The sequence below is a fragment of the Lissotriton vulgaris genome, chromosome 3_1 (assembly GCF_964263255.1).
Source record: "Lissotriton vulgaris chromosome 3_1, aLisVul1.2, whole genome shotgun sequence".
Classification (NCBI taxonomy): domain Eukaryota; kingdom Metazoa; phylum Chordata; class Amphibia; order Caudata; family Salamandridae; genus Lissotriton; species Lissotriton vulgaris.
Window position 1 is genome coordinate 405523265 of NC_141689.1, and position 18695 is coordinate 405541959.

At 46.0% G+C, this 18695-nt stretch overlaps 1 protein-coding gene across 2 annotated transcripts in view; it reads left to right on the plus strand.

Annotated features, from left to right (window-relative positions):
* Positions 1 to 18695, plus strand: part of ITGA2 (integrin subunit alpha 2) — a 616173-nt gene that overhangs the window by 273862 nt on the left and 323616 nt on the right. For both annotated transcript variants that reach the window (XM_086960619.1, XM_086960620.1), the window contains exon 2: positions 7324 to 7447. In XM_086960619.1, the coding sequence (XP_086816745.1) occupies positions 7324 to 7447 (124 nt within the window). The remainder of the gene's footprint in view (positions 1 to 7323; positions 7448 to 18695) is intronic.

An 18695-nucleotide genomic window follows, 5' to 3' on the forward strand; every position in this document is an offset into this window, starting at 1 on the left:
CCAGGGGTGGGCACCCCAGGACATAGCAGGAGCCTGCCCTGGGGGGTCGTGGTCCCCAGGGCAATCTATGTCACTAGGAGGGGAGCCGTTTGGCCCCCTCCTTTCTGAGTTCTTGGGCCTGACCTGGAGAGGTGCCGGTCACTGGGCAAAATGGCATGGAAGGGGGGTCGCAGGGTCCCCTCCCAATTAAAAACAAAAGGTGGCCCCGGTAATGTGATGGTCACTGGGGCCCAGGGGGTCCCTAATGCCCCCCAACTACAACTTGGTTATGGCCCTGGGAAAGTGGTAGTCCCTGGGAACTGGGGGGTACCAAGAGACTGCCCCATAACAATCTTTAAGCCCTGGAGAGCGAGTGGTCCCCTGGGCATGCAAGGTTTCATGAGGCCCGTCCGATTTATTTTTGTAATGTGGACTCTGGAAGGTGGTGGTCCCAGGGGGTTCTGTGAGGCCCCGAATTTAATTAAAAAAGAGGACAGATGAGGTGATGGTCACCAGGGCAATATTTAGCACATGCGCACACCACCTTTATTTACAAAATACCCCCAGGACCTTGCTCACCTGGGCCCAGGGGCTCCAATTAAATTATAGAAGTGTGGGGGATCTCCTGCCCCTCCCCACACTGCCCTGGGGACCACCAACTCCCTGGGGCACTAATTATGTTAATAAGGAGGTCCGATGTAGACCCCCGACACCGGGGGCCACCATCTCCACAGGGCTATGTTTCATTTTGGGAGGGGGGCCGCGTGGCCCCCTTACTGGAGCCCTCTATGGCCCTGTACTGGAGCCCTCTATGGCCCTGTACTGGAGCCCTCTATTTGCTTCTATCAGTACCTTTCTTCCTCTTACTATACCTGTCTTGCCTCTTTCTGCACTTCTCTTGCCTTTTACTGTACCTTTCTTCTTCTTTCTGCACATGTCCTACCTATGTAGACAGAGTTAGAAATTAGCATTTTAAAAAACCTTTGAAGTTCACTGAAAAAAACATAGGTTTCAGGGACGTTATAGTTAGAAATTTCAATTTAAGAAACCTTTGAAATTCACTGAAAAAAACATAGGTTTCAGGGACATCATAGTTAGAAATTAGCATTTAAAAAACCATAGAAATTCACTGAAAAAAACACAGGTTTCAGGGACGTTATAGTTAGTTGGACATTTCACTTGTACAAAACCGTTATAGTTAGTTGAGCTAACTATAACTCGCGCCCCCGCAATACATTGCTGATTACCTCACATATTATATCACTCATGACATGGTCAGTGACATCACTGATGACATCACTGATGACATGTCAAATGACGATTCAGAAAAGGGGGGTGGTGATGGACAGAGTATCTGAATTAAACAGAACACTCGTACCCAGTCAAAGGATCAGGGCTTGATCCATCACCGTTTTTTAGCTCACTGCACCATCCCAGCTCAGAACCTGGCTACATGCAAATTAGTCTGTCCCTGGCCCAGTGCATCATGGGAACAGGGCAGACCAAACTACCAAGCCAATTCTTTAACTGGAAAGGAAACAAGCTTCCGGGGACCGGTTTCTGGCATTACAGCCGTCTTCGGCCCGGCTTGCTTGAATCCTGATAGTGTAGTGAGCAAGGGACTCATGTCTGAGCATACCCTACCACGCTTGTGGTGGACAAAATGATTCAGAAAAGGGGGGTGGTGATGGACAGAGTATCTGAATTAAACAGAACACTCGTACCCAGTCAAAGGATCAGGGCTTGATCCATCACCGTTTTTTAGCTCACTGCACCATCCCAGCTCAGAACCTGGCTACATGCAAATTAGTCTGTCCCTGGCCCAGTGCATCATGGGAACAGGGCAGACCAAACTACCAAGCCAATTCTTTTACTGGAAAGGAAACAAGCTTCTGGGGACCGGTTTCTGGCATTACAGCTGTCTTCGGCCCGGCTTGCTTGAATCCTGATGGTGCAGTGAGCAAGGGACTCATGTCTGAGCATACCCTACCACGCTTGTGGTGGACAAAACGATTCAGAAAAGGGGGGTGGTGATGGACAGAGTATCTGAATTAAACAGAACACTCGTACCCAGTCAAAGGATCAGGGCTTGATCCATCACCGTTTTTTAGCTCACTGCACCATCCCAGCTCAGAACCTGGCTACAAGCAAATTAGTCTGTCCCTGGCCCAGTGCATCATGGGAACAGGGCAGACCAAACTACCAAGCCAATTATTTTACTGGAAAGGAAACAAGCTTCCGGGGACCGGTTTCTGGCATTACAGCCGTCTTCGGCCCGGCTTGCTTGAATCCTGATGGTGCAGTGAGCAAGGGACTCATGTCTGAGCATACCCTACCACGCTTGTGGTGGACAAAACGATTCAGAAAAGGGGGGTGGTGATGGACAGAGTATCTGAATTAAACAGAACACTCGTACCCAGTCAAAGGATCAGGGCTTGATCCATCACCGTTTTTATCTCACTGCACCATCCCAGCTCAGAACCTGACTACATGCAAATTAGTCTGTCCCTGGCCCAGTGCATCATGGGAACAGGGCAGACCAAACTACCAAGCCAATTCTTTTACTGGAAAGGAAACAAGCTTCCGGGGACCGGTTTCTGGCATTACAGCCGGCTTCAGCCCGGCTTGCTTGAATCCTGATGGTGCAGTGAGCAAGGGACTCATGTCTGAGCATACCCTACCACGCTTCTGGTGGACAAAACGATTCAGAAAAGGGGGGTGGTGATGGACAGAGTATCTGAATTAAACAGAACACTCGTACCAAGTCAAAGGATCAGGGCTTGATCCATCACCGTTTTTTAGCTCACTGCACCATCCCAGCTCAGAACCTGGCTACATGCAAATTAGTCTGTCCCTGGCCCAGTGCATCATGGGAACAGGGCAGACCAAACTTCCAAGTCAATTCTTTTACTGGAAAGGAAACAAGCTTCCGGGGACCGGTTTCTGGCATTACAGCTGTCTTCGGCCCGGCTTGCTTGAATCCTGATGGTGCAGTGAGCAATTCAGATACTCTGTCCATCACCACCCCCTTTTCTGAATCGACATGTCAAATGACATCACTGATGATACCACTGATGACATCATCCACGTGATAATCTGATGCACCTCCTCACACCTTAATATAACCTTTTAATGATACACCCACTCTAAAATATAGACTGCCATTCTTGAAACCATAGACACACCAATGCCAGTTACTCCATTCCCACTCACTGATTCCGAGCTTTACACACATCCACTCACTCACCGATACAATTATATAAACATGCGGTCACTCATCAATACAGCCACTATCATACGCACTCATACACCCATACATACACTCACACACCCCCACGCACCCATAGAGTTAATCAGTTAATCACACAGCTAGTCAGTCATGCAAAGAATCAATCACACTCCCATTTACTCACCTATACAGTTATACACACACCACGTCACTTATTTATACAGATACTAACACATACCTACTCTCTTATACAATCACTGACACAAGAACACACTCCTCCAAACAGCCACTTTCACAATCACTCACTCTCAGATATAGTCATTTAAATAGTCCAACACTCACATAAACTGCCTTTCACATATGTCCTTACTCACACATGTACCACTGAGACATCTGTTCACTCACCAACACAGCCATACACACATTCACCCACCTATAAAGCCCCCGCAGACACACTCTTGAACCCATACGACCAGTGAATCACCCACTCACACAGACATTCAGGCACCCATACTAGTACTCAGACAACCAATCGAAAACCCATATAGACACTCATGTAGCTACTCAACAACCCATCCAGCCACTTACACACCAACTGACAGACTGATACAGACATTCACACAGATTAGTTCTAACCCATGCATTAGTAAGACATGTTTAGTAACTCACTTATATTAAAAGTCATACACTTACTAAATCATCCATTCAGACACTCATACACCCACTCCTTTTTCATTACACCTTGGCAAATATGTACATAAAACATATTTAAACTTTTTAGAAATACTCAGTCACTGGATGATGTCATCAGTGATGCCATTTGAAATGCCGTCAGTGATCTCATCAGTGATGTCACTGACCATGTCATGATGATGTAATATGCGATGTCATCAGCAGTGCATTGCGGGGGCGTGATTTATAGCTAGTTTAACTTACTATAACGGTCGAATTACTCTGGTTTTGTACAAGTGAAATGTCCAACTAACTATAACATCCCTGAAACCTGTGTTTTTTTCAGTGAATATATATAAATGTGTATATATTGCACTACCATTGTTTTAAAGATTTGTGTTATCAATAGTTTTCTGTTTCTATTGCAAGCAGATGGCAGACACGTTTATGCACCTACAAGTTAAAAAAAAAATTCTTGTGACACATAAAGCAGCGGAAATAACAGTTGTGGTCTGTTTCTGTCTAGATTAGGCATTCTCCTCCATGGTGTTGCAGCCTACAGCATATTTGCCTTTGTTAATCAAGCCCATTCTGAATAATTAACTTACATTTACAAAGCCTTTCCCATGCTAATCTGCACTTTTATACTTCCCATACATGATGAAGGTGTAAGTGCAATGGGAAATTGCAGTTAAATAATTATCTTTTTCTTACGGGGTGTTGTCATTGTGCTTGTTGGTGTAACAAAAGAAATAACAAGGCATTCATAGGAATTCTTATATTTCCCAATATAAAGGCATGCAAATTGTCTGTAACTCAAACACTCCACTCCGTACATTTTCTTTCAGTTTTTATTTCCCTGAAGACTCAAATGACTTCATGTAATTCAAAATCGAATGATCTATTAAAATCATTCCTCAAAAAGGGAAATAAGGGGAAACTGAAAACAATGACGGGGAATGAAAGGTAAAAGGGCGTTCTTGTTGAAGATACCAAATATATTTCAGGTGAGGGGCTGAAGGGTGGATAGCCGCAACCAATAAAAAACATGGTTTTCCACAGAATTTATTGTCCAACTTTTTTCTTTCGACCAATTACACGAACACCACTTTGACATCTTGCCATAATATAACCTTATAGCCCGCCGTAGGGGGCTATACCAGCTATTAAAGGCCCTCTCCAGCGTTAAAGGCCCGAGCCGAAGGTGAGGGCCTTTAACAATGAGGAGGGACTTTAATTGCCGGTATAGCCCAGCTACGAAGGACTATAAGGCTATTAAAACATTCTGCCACTATAGGGCAGAATGTTCTAAAAAAAAAAGAATAAAGCCTTATGGGAGCGTGAGGGGAGTGGAATCCCCTCAGGCTCCCTGAAGTCTTTGTTCGCAGCCAGAGCTGTGAACAAAGAAACATTGGAATGTTGGAGCTCCAGGCTTATATCAGCCATTATAAGCCCGGAGCACTCCATTGTTTTCAATGGAGCTCCCAACATTCCAATGTTCTAATATAGCCTTATAGCCCGCCGTAGCAGGCTATACCGGCTATTAAAGGCCCGCTGAATCGTTAAAGACCCGAGCCGAAGGCGAGGGACTTTAACGAGACAGCGGGACTTTAATAGCCGGTATAGCCCTGCTATGAAGGGCTATAAGGCTATTAGAACATTCTGCCACAGAGGGCAGAATGTTCTAACAAATTAAACAAAGGGTTCTCGAAGTTCGAGGGGATATAAATCCCCTCGAGCTTCAAGAAGCCTTTGTAGAACATTGGAATGTTGCTCTGCGGGCCTTTACCGGCCCGTAGAAGCAGGGAGCACTCCATTGTCTGCAATGGAGCTCCCAACATTCCAATGTTCTAATAGTCGTTAGCCTCATCTAGACAGTTTGCCTAGTTTAACACTCTTTGCAATGACTAAACTCATCACAAGGGCATCAGGTATTTCAATGTACCAACTACTGCCTTTGTCTAATTCACCACGCCACTCATTCCAAGGCCATCCCTTTCTCTCTTCCTCTGCACATGTAGAGGTAGGAAAATCAGCTATCGGTGTTTGAATTATACACATTCTTCTTCTGAAATTCTAAAGCTCAGAACAATCCTTGGTCACTCTAAATCGGGTGTGGAGTCACACGTGGAGGAAGGAAATCCTACGCATCCACAAGCGTACTTCCTTTTGTGAAGCTTGCCTATTATTTAAAAATGCATAACTTTTGCCTATCATTTAAAAATACACAACTAATGTGCTTGCTCGGGAAGGATCGCTGTCTTACAATGAATTGGTTTTACAACGGTTTCCTGTGAGCTGCTCTATCATTCTAAAAATAACCCAAATATAATAAAAATATGTCTTTCTGTGCAATTTGGAAAAAAATTTTCGGCTGAGTCATGCGTTATGAGCCTGTGGAAATTATTACCACTGTGCACAGTCCATTCTTGCAAAGCTGATGCAGGTTTATACGAAAGATTTCCTCATTGACGCTTGTGCTACTAAAAGACGTGTTTGTTATGAAAGAACCGTAATTAGAGCTTACAGTCATTCAAATATGTGGGAAGCTCTTGTTGGCATTCAGCTTTGAGCCCAGAGTACTTAATGGCTGAGCAAGGATGAAGTGCATTAAAAAAGGACTGATTCATGAACATATCTGAACTCTAACATTCCCTGTCTTCGGGTCAGCGGCCTGACAGAAGGCCTTGTTAGTAGTTTTGAATACACAACTTGTTTCCTGTCTGTTGAACATTTCAAAATCACAGCTGGACAAATGACTTTTTTAGGTCTGGCCTAGAGACAGCTTTAGTTGTTTCGCCAGCCTCATGAATTTAAAAACGTTTACAAACAAAACGCACAAACATACATACAGATAGCGGGGCATTTGGTCAATCATCTTCGAACATTTGTCAGCTCAACTATCTTCCTCATTTTGCTTCTTCCATCCACCACAGCATACAGAATGAAGCAATGAGTCAGTCCACTTCAGCCATCCGTTATCTTAAATTGTGAGCCACAGCATTTTGCTTAATCACCTGGGCACATCTAACGAAAAATGGCTCTTTGGTAACAGGGTAGTGGACGAACAATTTTTCTTTCCATTATTTATTTGTGTGCTTTTTTTTTTTTTTTTTTTTTTTCTTTTTTAGCTCTGCCTGAGTTTCTAAACCATGAATTGTGGTTACAGTGATTCAACACCAATAGGGCCTTTTCCTTGTGCCATTAAGAATCATTTTCCTGTGATGCACGTTAAATCTAAAACAGTTTCTAAATTTCTTTTAGGTAGACCTGCTTGCTAGGAAACACCACTACTGGTGTATTAAAATGATATGTTATGATTAGTTTGGTGTAATATTTATTGCAAGCGTATGACGTTTATGCACCTATAAGTTATCTTTTTTATTCTTGTGGCACATAAAACAGCGGAAATAACAGTTAAAGTCTGTTTCCCCCTATTTCAGGCATTCTCCTTCACGGTGCTGCAGCCTACAACATTGGACTTAAAGATTCGAAGATATTTTCGGGGCCCCCCAGTGAGCAGTTTGGTTACGCAGTTCAGCAATTCCAAAATGGCGATGGCAACTGGTAAGAACTGCCCCCCTCTTAATGTTTACAATGACACCACCGTCTTGATCTGGCAGCACAGTGGGAATTTGAAACAAAAATGACATATTCTTCTTCTAAATCTCAATTTCTGAATATGTTCGTGTGTTTTACTGATATGGCTGACATACTTTCTTGAAACAAATCTGACGTATACCACAAGGGACAATTTCACAAAGGAAGTCATAAACTTACTGCAGGGGTTGTAATCCTGCATGTGGAGAAAATCTTTTATTTTTTGGAACTCAAAAAGAATACTAGTAGCACTTCTGGATATCCACGAGTGCTCCATCGTATACATATTACCCCATACTTGAATGTGGCGTATGTACGTCTCTGTGTACAAAATGTAGCACAAAAGAGGGTTAGCAAATAATGATTTTCACTCTTAGGATAACATCCCCCCTCAGATAAGGCTATTGCATTTACTCAAATATATTCCTTCCTCATTGTCACCATTAAAATGTGAATTCGCCCTTGCAAATGATGGTTCAAGTGCACCTAAATTTTATTAGCTGTGAAGCTTTATTTTTTTTGTTTTAGGAATTATGTCCCCGATGCTTACAGCAATGTTACTACTATTATTAAATTAACGTGTACTGGCAAATATTTAATCGAAATGTCCTTCCCATAGATCCATAGTTGTCCTGTCTTTAGCGATGGCCGTAGGTCTTCGCGAATCCCTGATGAATTGGGCTGCAAATCACCAGGAGTCAAGCCCTGGGAGATTTTTGGGTGTTGTGCTGCGATTTGTAGGAGCCCCTTATTTTCAGGTGATCTTAAGAGGCCTGTGAGCCACTTTAGCAGTAGTTTGTTTTTAGTGCGTCACCTGCTTGAAGCATTGTGAAATAGCTTATTTCTTAGTTTTCAAACACCAACATGGTGTGAGAGAGTAATACCATTTAGAAGCAGGGGTGCTGGATCCTTTCTACTCACATGGCCTCTTACCATACATCACAGAAGCAGTGAAGTCAGTAACTGCCTCACTCATTCCTGGCTGCACTTCAGGTCACCCTCTTTCCTTTCTTTTGGTCCAGATAGCTATAGGGAGCTGTCTTCTGTCTCCAATCACCTCATTATATGTATCTGCATCACCTATTTTTTCAAGAGGTGGAAGAAGGGGGATCAGAGGTGTTTGCTCCCTGTCTATTAACCTACATTCATTAGTCAGCTCCATCTGATCTGTCTTGGCCATTTAACCAATATCTGTAGTGATTGTCTTTATGGCAGTTTAATTTGTTGCCCATTTCATGTCAACTAGAAGGAATCCATTTGTGGTTAAAGTTAATCAAATGTGAGTGTGTTCATTAAACAATGTGTCTCCAGTGTATATGGTGCTGTACGGAGTTCTGTGTTCTGGCTGGGCTTGATGGTGTAATTTGAAAGGAGGCTGCAGCGGGTTGAGTACTACTTGCATGTGGTTTTGTGAGGTTTATGTAATGATGTTGCACGTGGGTATGCTCATATGGCCATGTAATGAAAATAGAATTCTTTATTGGATGAAACAGTCTACAGATATCACTAATGATTAAGGAATGCCTGTTAACACTGACCAAAACTGCAACCACTCTAGTCTGAGCAGGTACAAAGTCTCTGAAAATCAGAGAAATATTCAAGACAAGCAAAACCATAACTGTAAATAAGCATTGTCAAGCCAGCATGTCTAGCGTTGACAAGCTAGTGAAATGGTTAATGTTTTAATAGTATCTTATTGCTACTGTATCCCACAAAAATAAATAAATAAAACACACCACCTCCTAAGTGTACCAGCCACATGCTTGTAATTAAAAAGTTTTTAGAAATGTATTGATGTGGCGGTTTTAAGTGATGTTTTTAAATAACAAGCCTTTCAAATGCGTCACACATTATATTAGTGTAGGAGACAAGAATAAATGGCCACCTAACCAAGTATCAAAATCTCAGAGACTGCAGTGTTCCAATGCCACTAAAGAATTTATTACAACAACTTTAAAAAACACAGAAAATAAATAGACATACAAATTGGCATCTGAATTGCCGGCAAATGCATACTTAAAACCACATTTATCACTGAAGAGGAAGGAACTACTTTTAAGTGGGTGTGAATAATGTGCATTGGCTTTGTGCAGTCACTCAAGGAGAAACAAAACAATGGAAATGTGTTCTGTATACTGTGACAGGCGGAATAATAATGTGAATGACAATGTAACAGACCAATGACCATAAACCTTCTTACATATGTATATTATGTTTGTTTAAAAAAAAATAATGATCTGCCAGGACAGCAAAAGCTACTTCTAAGGCCATACCTAAAAAGTATGGAACCCCCAGTCATTTGAGGTAGACAGTAACTTATTGCTGTCCATTATTGTTGCTTGTCATCACTGTGCTACCTGCACACATGTGTGAATAAAGCTCACACTGGTGTACTATATTATTGTTCATGCTTACTTCAAAGTATTGTAGGGTTCATGAGAACTTGTCTGTCAAAGTATTATTTGAGTCATAGATAATCTAGATTCCAATGTTATTCTATTTAAAATAAATTTTGCATATAGAGATAAAAGGTACTGACAAGAGTACAAGGTGTGCATCACACAGGCAATAGGTATGCTGGAGTAATTAAAATTAAATTAAACTAATTAAGCTGCACAAAAACAACCTAGCTATTTTGCTATACATTTGTATCAATTACCCTATTTAACATTTTTCATATTCAAAGAAGACATTGTGATGGGTATATCTGATGAACCCCAGACCAAAATGTTGTCACCATTCTTTGTAGCGCCAAAGCAGGCAATACACTCAGGGGCATATGTACAAGGAGTAAACGCTGCTATAGTGGCACTTTTCCGACGGTTTGGCGGCGATATTATTATCGCCATATGTACAAGCTGTTGCTAACCTCCTGCGCGCGAAAACATCTATAGACAAGATTGCCACTTCTGTTAGCGATAATGACATGCAAGAGAGGCGTTCTCTAGCAAAAACGGCACTTTGTGATACTTACAAGGGAATTCTTGAAGGTAGGAGGGCCAAAAAAACTGCCTCTATCTTTACATCGCATTCCATTCCAACGCATTGTGAGGTTAGTAATGCTGTTTTTTAAGTTTTAGGGTGGGTATGTGTTTCAGGGGGCAGAGATGAAATTGGAGGTGTATTATGGGGTAAAATATGAAACTTTGGGTGTGTTTTGGGGTCAAATATGAGATTTAGGGTGTGTTTTGGGGTCAAATATGAAATTTAGGGTTGTTTTGGGGGGTCAATTTTAGGGTCCAGTGTGTGTTTTGGGGGGTCAAAGATGAATTTTAGGGTCCAGGGTGTATTTTAGGGTGTAATGGTTAGTTTTAGGATTGAACTCACTGAAGTGGGAATAGTAATGTTTTCATCTCTGCTATACAGCACTTTCCCTACTGTTGCAATATGCTTAGTATTAGAATGCATTGTAATGGAATGTGATGTAATGGTATGTGTTGTAACGTCATATATACCTTTGGCACACCAGTGGTATGCCTGCTGCTCATGGGCGCACAGCGCCCGCCATAGAAAAGTGCTTTGGGGCTTTGGGGAGAACTGGATAGCTGGGAGGTGGGACAAACCAGAAAGGACACTGGAGGGGCCGGGGACGCTGGTGTGTGTGTTTGAGCGGGTGTTGTAAATATTTAAATGAAAGACATCTTACCTCGAGGCCGGGTCCCATATCTTGGTTGCTCCTGCTCTCTTAAAGCTGTTTGAAAGCAGTGGGGTGATGCTTTTCCATCATTGCGGATGAGACGCCACTGGGGGTGTGTCGCACCAGGTGCTAGGCCTGGGCTACTCGACCCTGGGTCCTCTGCTGCTACGCGTCCCACCTTCTCCTTACCTGGACATTGACACTGTGGCGCAATCAGCTGCACTCTCTCCAAATCTGTGACTCAGCCAGCAGGAGCCTCAGCCAGGTGGGATTTCACAACCCTGGGTACTGCAGTCACCACCAAGTCTGCTTGGGAAACTCCCGATGCAGCAGGGCCCCCTTAGGCATGAAGTTGCAGCGCTCCCGCAACACAAGTTTGGCACAACTTAGGGGGCTCACCCTCCACAGCGCCCGGCCAGCACAAATTCATCCGGCCTGTGATGCAGAGAGGCGTCAGCCACAGTTGGTAATTCCCTCCATGCACCCCGGTGTAGTGGTGGATCGTAGTATGTGGTACAGACCACCCTACGTTGGAGCACAGGAGGACCTCTACCATTCACAGCTCCAAAGGGCTCAAGGCGGTCTTCTCACATATGTCAGCAAAATGTCTCTGTGCGCCCTGCCAGACTTCATCACCAGGAAAGGGCGATTGCCGCGCCTCAATGTCTACCACCATGGCTCATCGACTCCACAGCACCTCCGCATCCCACTCCAGGCTCCAGAAGCAGGTCCAGCGAGGCATCCAGGCTACAATCGCAGGACCAACGAGGCATCCAGGCTCCAGACGCAGGACCAGCGAGGCATCCAGGCTCCAGATGCAGGACCAGTGAGGCGTCCAGGCTCCTAAGGCAGGATCAGCAAGCCCTCCGGGCCCCAGGGACTGTCCGCGCTTTCAAGGTTTTGGATGCCATGGTGTTGCGAAGAGTGCGCAATGAGAAGTGATGATTCACTGGTGTTGCACCGTGATGTACCTCTTTTCATGGATGTAGACCTGCATTTCCTCTTCCCCTGGGTCTCTGGCTAGTCATCCTGGATGTTGGGGGGCTTTAGGGGGTTGTTGATCTGTGCTGCACTTGTCCCTGGCTGCTCCATTCTGCATTCCATTTGTTTTGTGCCTATTTTGCATTGGAGGACGACTGATAGGCTATTTGTGGCTATAGAGGCCAAAAAAACTCACATTGGGATGACTAATATGCGTTTTGTTTCCACGAATGGGCCTTTCGTTCGTTTTTGCATGTCAAGTCAAGAATTTGTATAGGGCACTACTCACCCAGAGGGTCTCAAGGCGCTTGAGGGAGAGGGGTTCGCTACTTATCAAACAGCCAAGTTTTGAGTTGTTTTCTGAAGGAGAGGTGGTTCTGTGTAAGACGGAGGTGGGTGGGGAGGGAGTTCCAGGTTTTGGCCGCTAAGTAGGAGAATGATCTTCCTCCCATGGTGATTCTTCGGATGCGTGGAATCGAGGCGAGGGCTTGGTTGGACGATCGTAGTTGGCGGGTGGGTGTGTAAAAGGTCAGGCGAGTGTTGAGGTATCTGGGTCCTAGGTCATGGAGGGCCTTGTGTGCGTGAGTGAGGAGACGGAACGTGATTCTCTTGTTGACGGGGAGCCAGTGAAGGTCTCTCAGGTGGGCGGATATGTGATTGTGGCGGGGTATGTCTAGGATGAGTTGAGCGGAGGCGTTCTGAATGCGTTGAAGTCTTTTCTGCAATTTGGCTGTGGTTCCGGCGTAGAGGGTGTTTCCGTAGTCCAGTCGGCTTGTGACAAGTGCTTGGGTGACCGTCTTCCTTGTTTCGGTTGGGATCCATCTGAAGATTTTTTGGAGCATGCGTAGGATGTTAAAACATGACGATGAGACACGTTGACTTGTCTGGTCATCGAGAGAGAGTAGTCTATAATGAATCCCAGTTTGCGAGCATGGTCTGTTGGTTTGGGTGCACTTCCTAGGGCCAGTGGCCACCATGAGTCGTCCCATGCCGAGGTGGATGATCCTAGGATGAGGACTTCCGTCTTGTCTGAATTCAGTTTTAGGCGGCTGTTCTTCATCCACTCGGCTACGTCTTTCATTCCTTCGTGTACGTTGGTTTTGCCGGTGTTTGGGTCTTTGGTGAGGGAGAGGATCAGCTGTGTGTCGTCAGCGTATGAGATGATGTTGAGGTTGTGCTGGCGTGCAATGGATGCGAGGGGACTCATGTAGACGTTGAAGAGGGTGGGGCTGAGCGATGATCCTTGTGGTACGCCGCAGATGACTTTGGTGGCCTCTGATCTGAAAGGGGGGAGGCGGACTCTTTGGGTTCTTCCGGCGAGGAACAAGATGATCCAATCCAATGCTTTTTCTTGTAACCCGGCGTTGCTGAGGCGTTGTACAAGGGTGCGGTGGCAGACCGTGTCAAACGCTGCGGAGAGGTCCAGGAGAATGAGGGCAGCTGTTTCCCCATTGTCGAGTAGTGTCCGGATGTCGTCTGTGGCTGCGATGAGGGCGGTCTCGGTGCTGTGGTTGGCTCGGAAGCCGGACTGTGAGGGATCGAGGGAGCCGTTAGACTCGAGGAAGGTGGCGAGCTGACTGTTGACGGTCTTCTATATGACTTTGGTGGGGAATGAGAGGAGCGGGATGGGGCGGTAGTTTTTAAGTTCGGTGGGGTCTGCAGTAGGTTTCTTCAGGAGGGCACTGAGTTTGGCGTGTTTCCAGCTTTCCGGGAAGGTAGCGGTGTTGAGGGAGCAGTTGATGATGTCCCGGAGTTATTATTATTAAATGAATTTTATTAAGCGCAAACAACCCGGAGGCCTCGTAGCGCTGAGTGTAACTGCGGGGCAAGTGAAGGAGGTGGGATTTACATGAAAAGAAGGGTTTTTAATTCTTTCCGGAATTTTAGGAGGTTAGGCTCACCGTGCAGGGAGACAGGCAGAGAGTTCCATGCCTTAGCCGCATTCCAGGAAAAGGAACGTCCTCCCCATCTGGCACGTTTGACTTTGTTCTCAATGGCCAGAAAGGCTGTGCTGGAGCGCAGTGGCCTATGGGGAAGATATGGAGTAGCCAGCGAGCAGATCATTGCTGGTGCTTTTTTCCACATGGCCCTGTGCATAAAGCACATTGATTTAAACAGAGTTCTAGCTTTGATGGGTAGCCAATGGAGTTTTTTTAGAGCAGTAGTCCCTGAGTCCCGTCTGTTAAGGCCCAGCAGGAGACGGGCTGCTGCGTTTTGCGTGACCTGGAGCTTCTTTGTTGTAGTGGCCGGAGCCCCCAGGTACAACGCATTCCCGTAATCTAAACGGGAAAGAATAATTGCTTGCACCCTGATCCTGCGGGCTTGTGGGGGGAGAAGTGGTAGTACTTTTCTGAGCATGCGCATCAAGCCAAAACAGGTGGCAGATACGATCGTTGCTTGGTGGTTAAAATTGAGATTGGCATCAAGCCAAATGCCCAGGCTCTTTATTTGGGGTTTGGGCTGCGGCTGGGTACCCATGCATGGGGGCCAGTTGGATAGTGGGCAGGGAATGTTTGGGTTTCCAAGAATCATAAGCTCCGTTTTGTCCCCATTAAGCTTTAGGTGGGAGCTGGCCATCCATTTGTTGACTGCCACTAAACAATTCTCAAGATTAGACGAGGAGGCAATAGTTTGGTTCACGGAAACAATCAAATAAGGGTGGGGCTCAGGGACGAGCCCTGAGGCACACCCTGATCGAGAGGCCAAGTACTGGATTGCGTGGTGCCCTCAACTACTCGAAAAGAGCGATTTTCTAGGAAGGATTGTAGCCAGCGAATGGCTGTTCCTGAAACTCCTATTTGTTTAAGACGATGGATGAGGATGATGGTATTTACAGTGTCGAAGGCGGCACTAAGATCAAGCAAAATAATTGCTGTAGTGCCGCCTAAGTCCATCTGTTTCCTGGCTAACTCAGTCACTGTTAGAAGGGCCGCTTCCGTTCCCAGCTTGGGGCGGAATCCTGCCTGGGAATCGTGAAGTATACTGTTTGATTCTAGGTACTGAGTGAGAGATATATTAATATGTCTCTCAAGCAGTTTGCTAATCCAGGGAAGCAGGGATATTGGACGGTAGTTGGCCATGTTATCTGGGTCCAAGGAGGGTTTTTTCAAAAGAGCCCGTACTTGGGCTTTCTTCCAGGCCGTAGGGACTATACCAGTAGTGATGGAATTATTAAGGATGTTAAGGATAACTGGCCGTATTGTGTCTGTAATCTTTATTAGATGGCATGGAGGTGCGGGATCACTTGGGGATCCAGATTTAACTTTTTTCATGATTTGTTCCAGAGCGTCCGCTCCTACTGGGGGGAACTCCACTAGTCTATAGGGTGTGGTGCCAGGTGGCTTAGTTGCTTCAAGGTCAGCTAAATCTGGAGCGACAAATGCCGATGAAATTGATTGTATTTTTTGGTAAAAATATTCCGCTTGATTGTTGCATCTGAATTGTGCTTTACTGGGGTCCAGGGGGATGGGTGGGGTGTCAATTAAAGATTTTGCGATTTGGAATATTTCTCTGGGACAGTTATGAGCATTGTTAATTTTGTCTTCAAAGAAGCGGGCCTTGGTTGCGTTAATTTCAGCTTTATATTCTCTTATGGCATCATGATGGTTTGTTTTAGCTGAACTGCTACGAGAGGCCCTCCAGGTCCTTTCTAGCTTCCTGCAGTGTTTTTTCATTTCTTTAAGTTTGGGAGTGTACCAAGGTGATACCTTAGATTTAGTTTTTTCCCTAAGGGTTATCTGTGGTAGCACAGAATCAAGGGCCTTGGAGATCCATTGGGAGTAGTTGTCATACAATACTGTTGGGTCATCCATGGCTTGTGGGATGTTGGTAAGTAGAGCATTTGTCCACCTGTCAACAGAGAGCTTAGTCCATTCTCTCCCCTGAAGCGATGTACGTGGGGGTAGTGGGACAGAGGCGGTGTGTTGCCACCGTAGGGGGACCAAATAGTGATCAGACCATGTGAGGGCCATAGGGGTCCCTACTACTAGTTTGTGGTCGTTGCTGAACACTCCGTCCAGAAGATGGCCTTTCTCATGTGTGGGTTCGAAACCCTTCTGAGTGAGTTGGATAGCTTCCAGATTCTCTAGCAAAGCTTTGGTTGAGGGGTCATCTGGATTGTCCAGGTGGATATTGACATCACCTAATATGGTAAGGTATGGGCTAGTAACGACTAAGTCAGCAACTTTGAGTTGGGGTGCGATGATGGAGTCTGCCTTGTTGAAGATGTGGTGGGGGCATGGGTCGGTTGGTGATCCGGAGTGGATGGAGTTCATCAAGCGGATGGTGTCTTCGGTGCTAATTGGGGTCCAGGGGCGAAGGGTGGTGGAGGGGGGCTTCAGTTCGATGGTGAGGGGAGTGGACTGGTCGCCGAAGCTGTTATGTATGTCCGCGATCTTGCTGTGGAAGAACGAGGCTAGAGAGTCGCAGAGGTCTTGTGAGGGAGTGATGTCATTGGTGCCGGCGCTGGGATTGGTGAGCTCTTTGACAATGCTAAAGAGTTCCTTGCTGTTGGGGGCGTTGTTGTCTAGTCGATCCTTGAATGCTGATTTCTTGGTGGAGCGGATCAGCTGGTGGTGTTTGCGGGTGGCGTCCTTGAGGGCGGTCATGTTGTCTGTGGTTGGGTTTCTTCGCCAGGCTTTCTCGAGGGCGCAGCAGTTCTTTTTGGAGTTCTTGAGGTCGTCGTTGAACTAGGAGGCTTTTTTGTTCCCTGGCTTGTTGTGATGGTTTTTCAAGGGTTCTAATTCGTCAGCGCAGTGGGTGATCCACTGTGTGAGATTGATGGCTGCTTGATTTGGGTCCGTTGATATGGCGGGAGGGTTTTGGTTCAGAGATGTGGTGAGCTGGTCGGTGGTAACTTTGTTCCAGTTTCTGCGGGGAACTTGGGTCGAGCGTGTGTCCGGCGTAGTGGGTGGGGGTACTCACCAGTTGTTTGAGTCTGAGATTGGCGAGGTTGTCCAGCAGGGTGGTGGTGTTGTTGTCGTTGTTATTCTCTAGGTGGAAGTTGAGGTCTCCTAGGAGAATGTAGTCGTCGGAGGGGAGGGCGTGTGGGCTGATAAAGTCAGCGATGTCTTCGCTGAATTGTGTGCGGGGTCCTGGGGGTCTGTAAATGAGGGTGCCTCTGAGTGTGGTCTTGGGGTCGGTGTGTATCTGGAAGTGGAGGTGTTCGGTGGCTATGAGGGTGTCTTCGGAGCTGGTCGAGATGCAAATGGTGCTCTTGTGGACGATGGCGATGCCTCCTCCTGTTTGGTTGATGCGGTCTCTTCGGATGATCTTGTAACCGTCCAGGATGGCTATGGCGATGTCGGGCGCTGAAGAGGCGTTCATCCAGCTTTCCGTAAGAAAGGCGACGTCCGGCGATGTGGTGTCGAGTAAGTTCCATAGTTCAATGGCGTGTCTGTGGACCGAGCGGGTGTTGAGCAGGATGCACTTCAGGTGGTTATTGTCGGAACTCTGTTTGGCATTTGTGGGTGTAGTGAGGGTCTTGATGCAGGAGAACTTGCAGGATTGGCAGGTGAAGGGTCCATGGGTACGACCTGGGGCGGCTTGGTGGCAGTCTTGGAGGTGGCCGGTGTTGAGTGCAGTGAGGGTTGAGGTGTCGTAGGTTCGACGGCAGGGATGGCAGTTGCGGGGGCCAGGGGGTCTGGCCCTAGGCGCGGTCGAGGCGCGGACGGGCGTAGACGGGCTTACCTTTGGCGTGCCATCGGCGCGCAAGGGGCACGTCCGCTGCGCGTATGTGTCTCTGCCATAAGTGGAGAGTGGAGGGGGGCGGAGCGAGGGAGGAGCAGCTGGAGGCGGGAGCGGGGTGGCGAGTGGGGAGGCTCGGTCGAAGCTGGAGGGAGTGGGGGTGGGGCTGCGTGGGAGCAGCGGCAGGGACGGTCTAAGGGCACAACAAAAATGGCTAAACAATGCTGGGCGAGATCAGGCTCAATAAGGGAAGGCACAGGCACAAAGGAGGTCGCGGGCACAGAAACAAACAGTAGCGCAAATGGCTGGCACTAATCAAAGCAATGCAGGAGATGCAGCGATATCAATGGCACAAATGGCTGGCACTAATCAAAGCAATGCACGGCGATACAACGATACCAGGCAGAAGCAGCATATTTTGCCATTTCATAAAGTCTAGTGGATTTTTCCACTCTTTCTAGTTGTTTGTATGAAGTCTCCGTATAAAATGTGTGTTTTGCTGAGACATCTGTATCTGTTCCGAGCCCTGTTTGTTGCTTTCTATGACATAATGGGAGCAAAAAAAGAGCATCCAAATTACAGAAAATATCCTATCATCTGGGAGTATGTCTGTTCCCGAATCCCTTTTTATTAGTTATTGGGTCGTTTTGTGTCAATATACTTCAATTGGACCCATACAGTTAACTCTTTGTAAAATAAACATGCAGTAGACTTCAGACCTGTTAAACTCACTCTTGATGAAAACAAATAAGTGTGATAAGTTTGTAATCTTAATAGAGAACTCCTAGTAAAACAGACAATTACTGTGGAGTTGATAATCCCTATGGATGACTCTTAGTAAAACAAACAGGTGTTGTAAAGTTTGTAATCCTTAAATATAACTTATTATGAAAAGAAGTGAAAATAACTTTG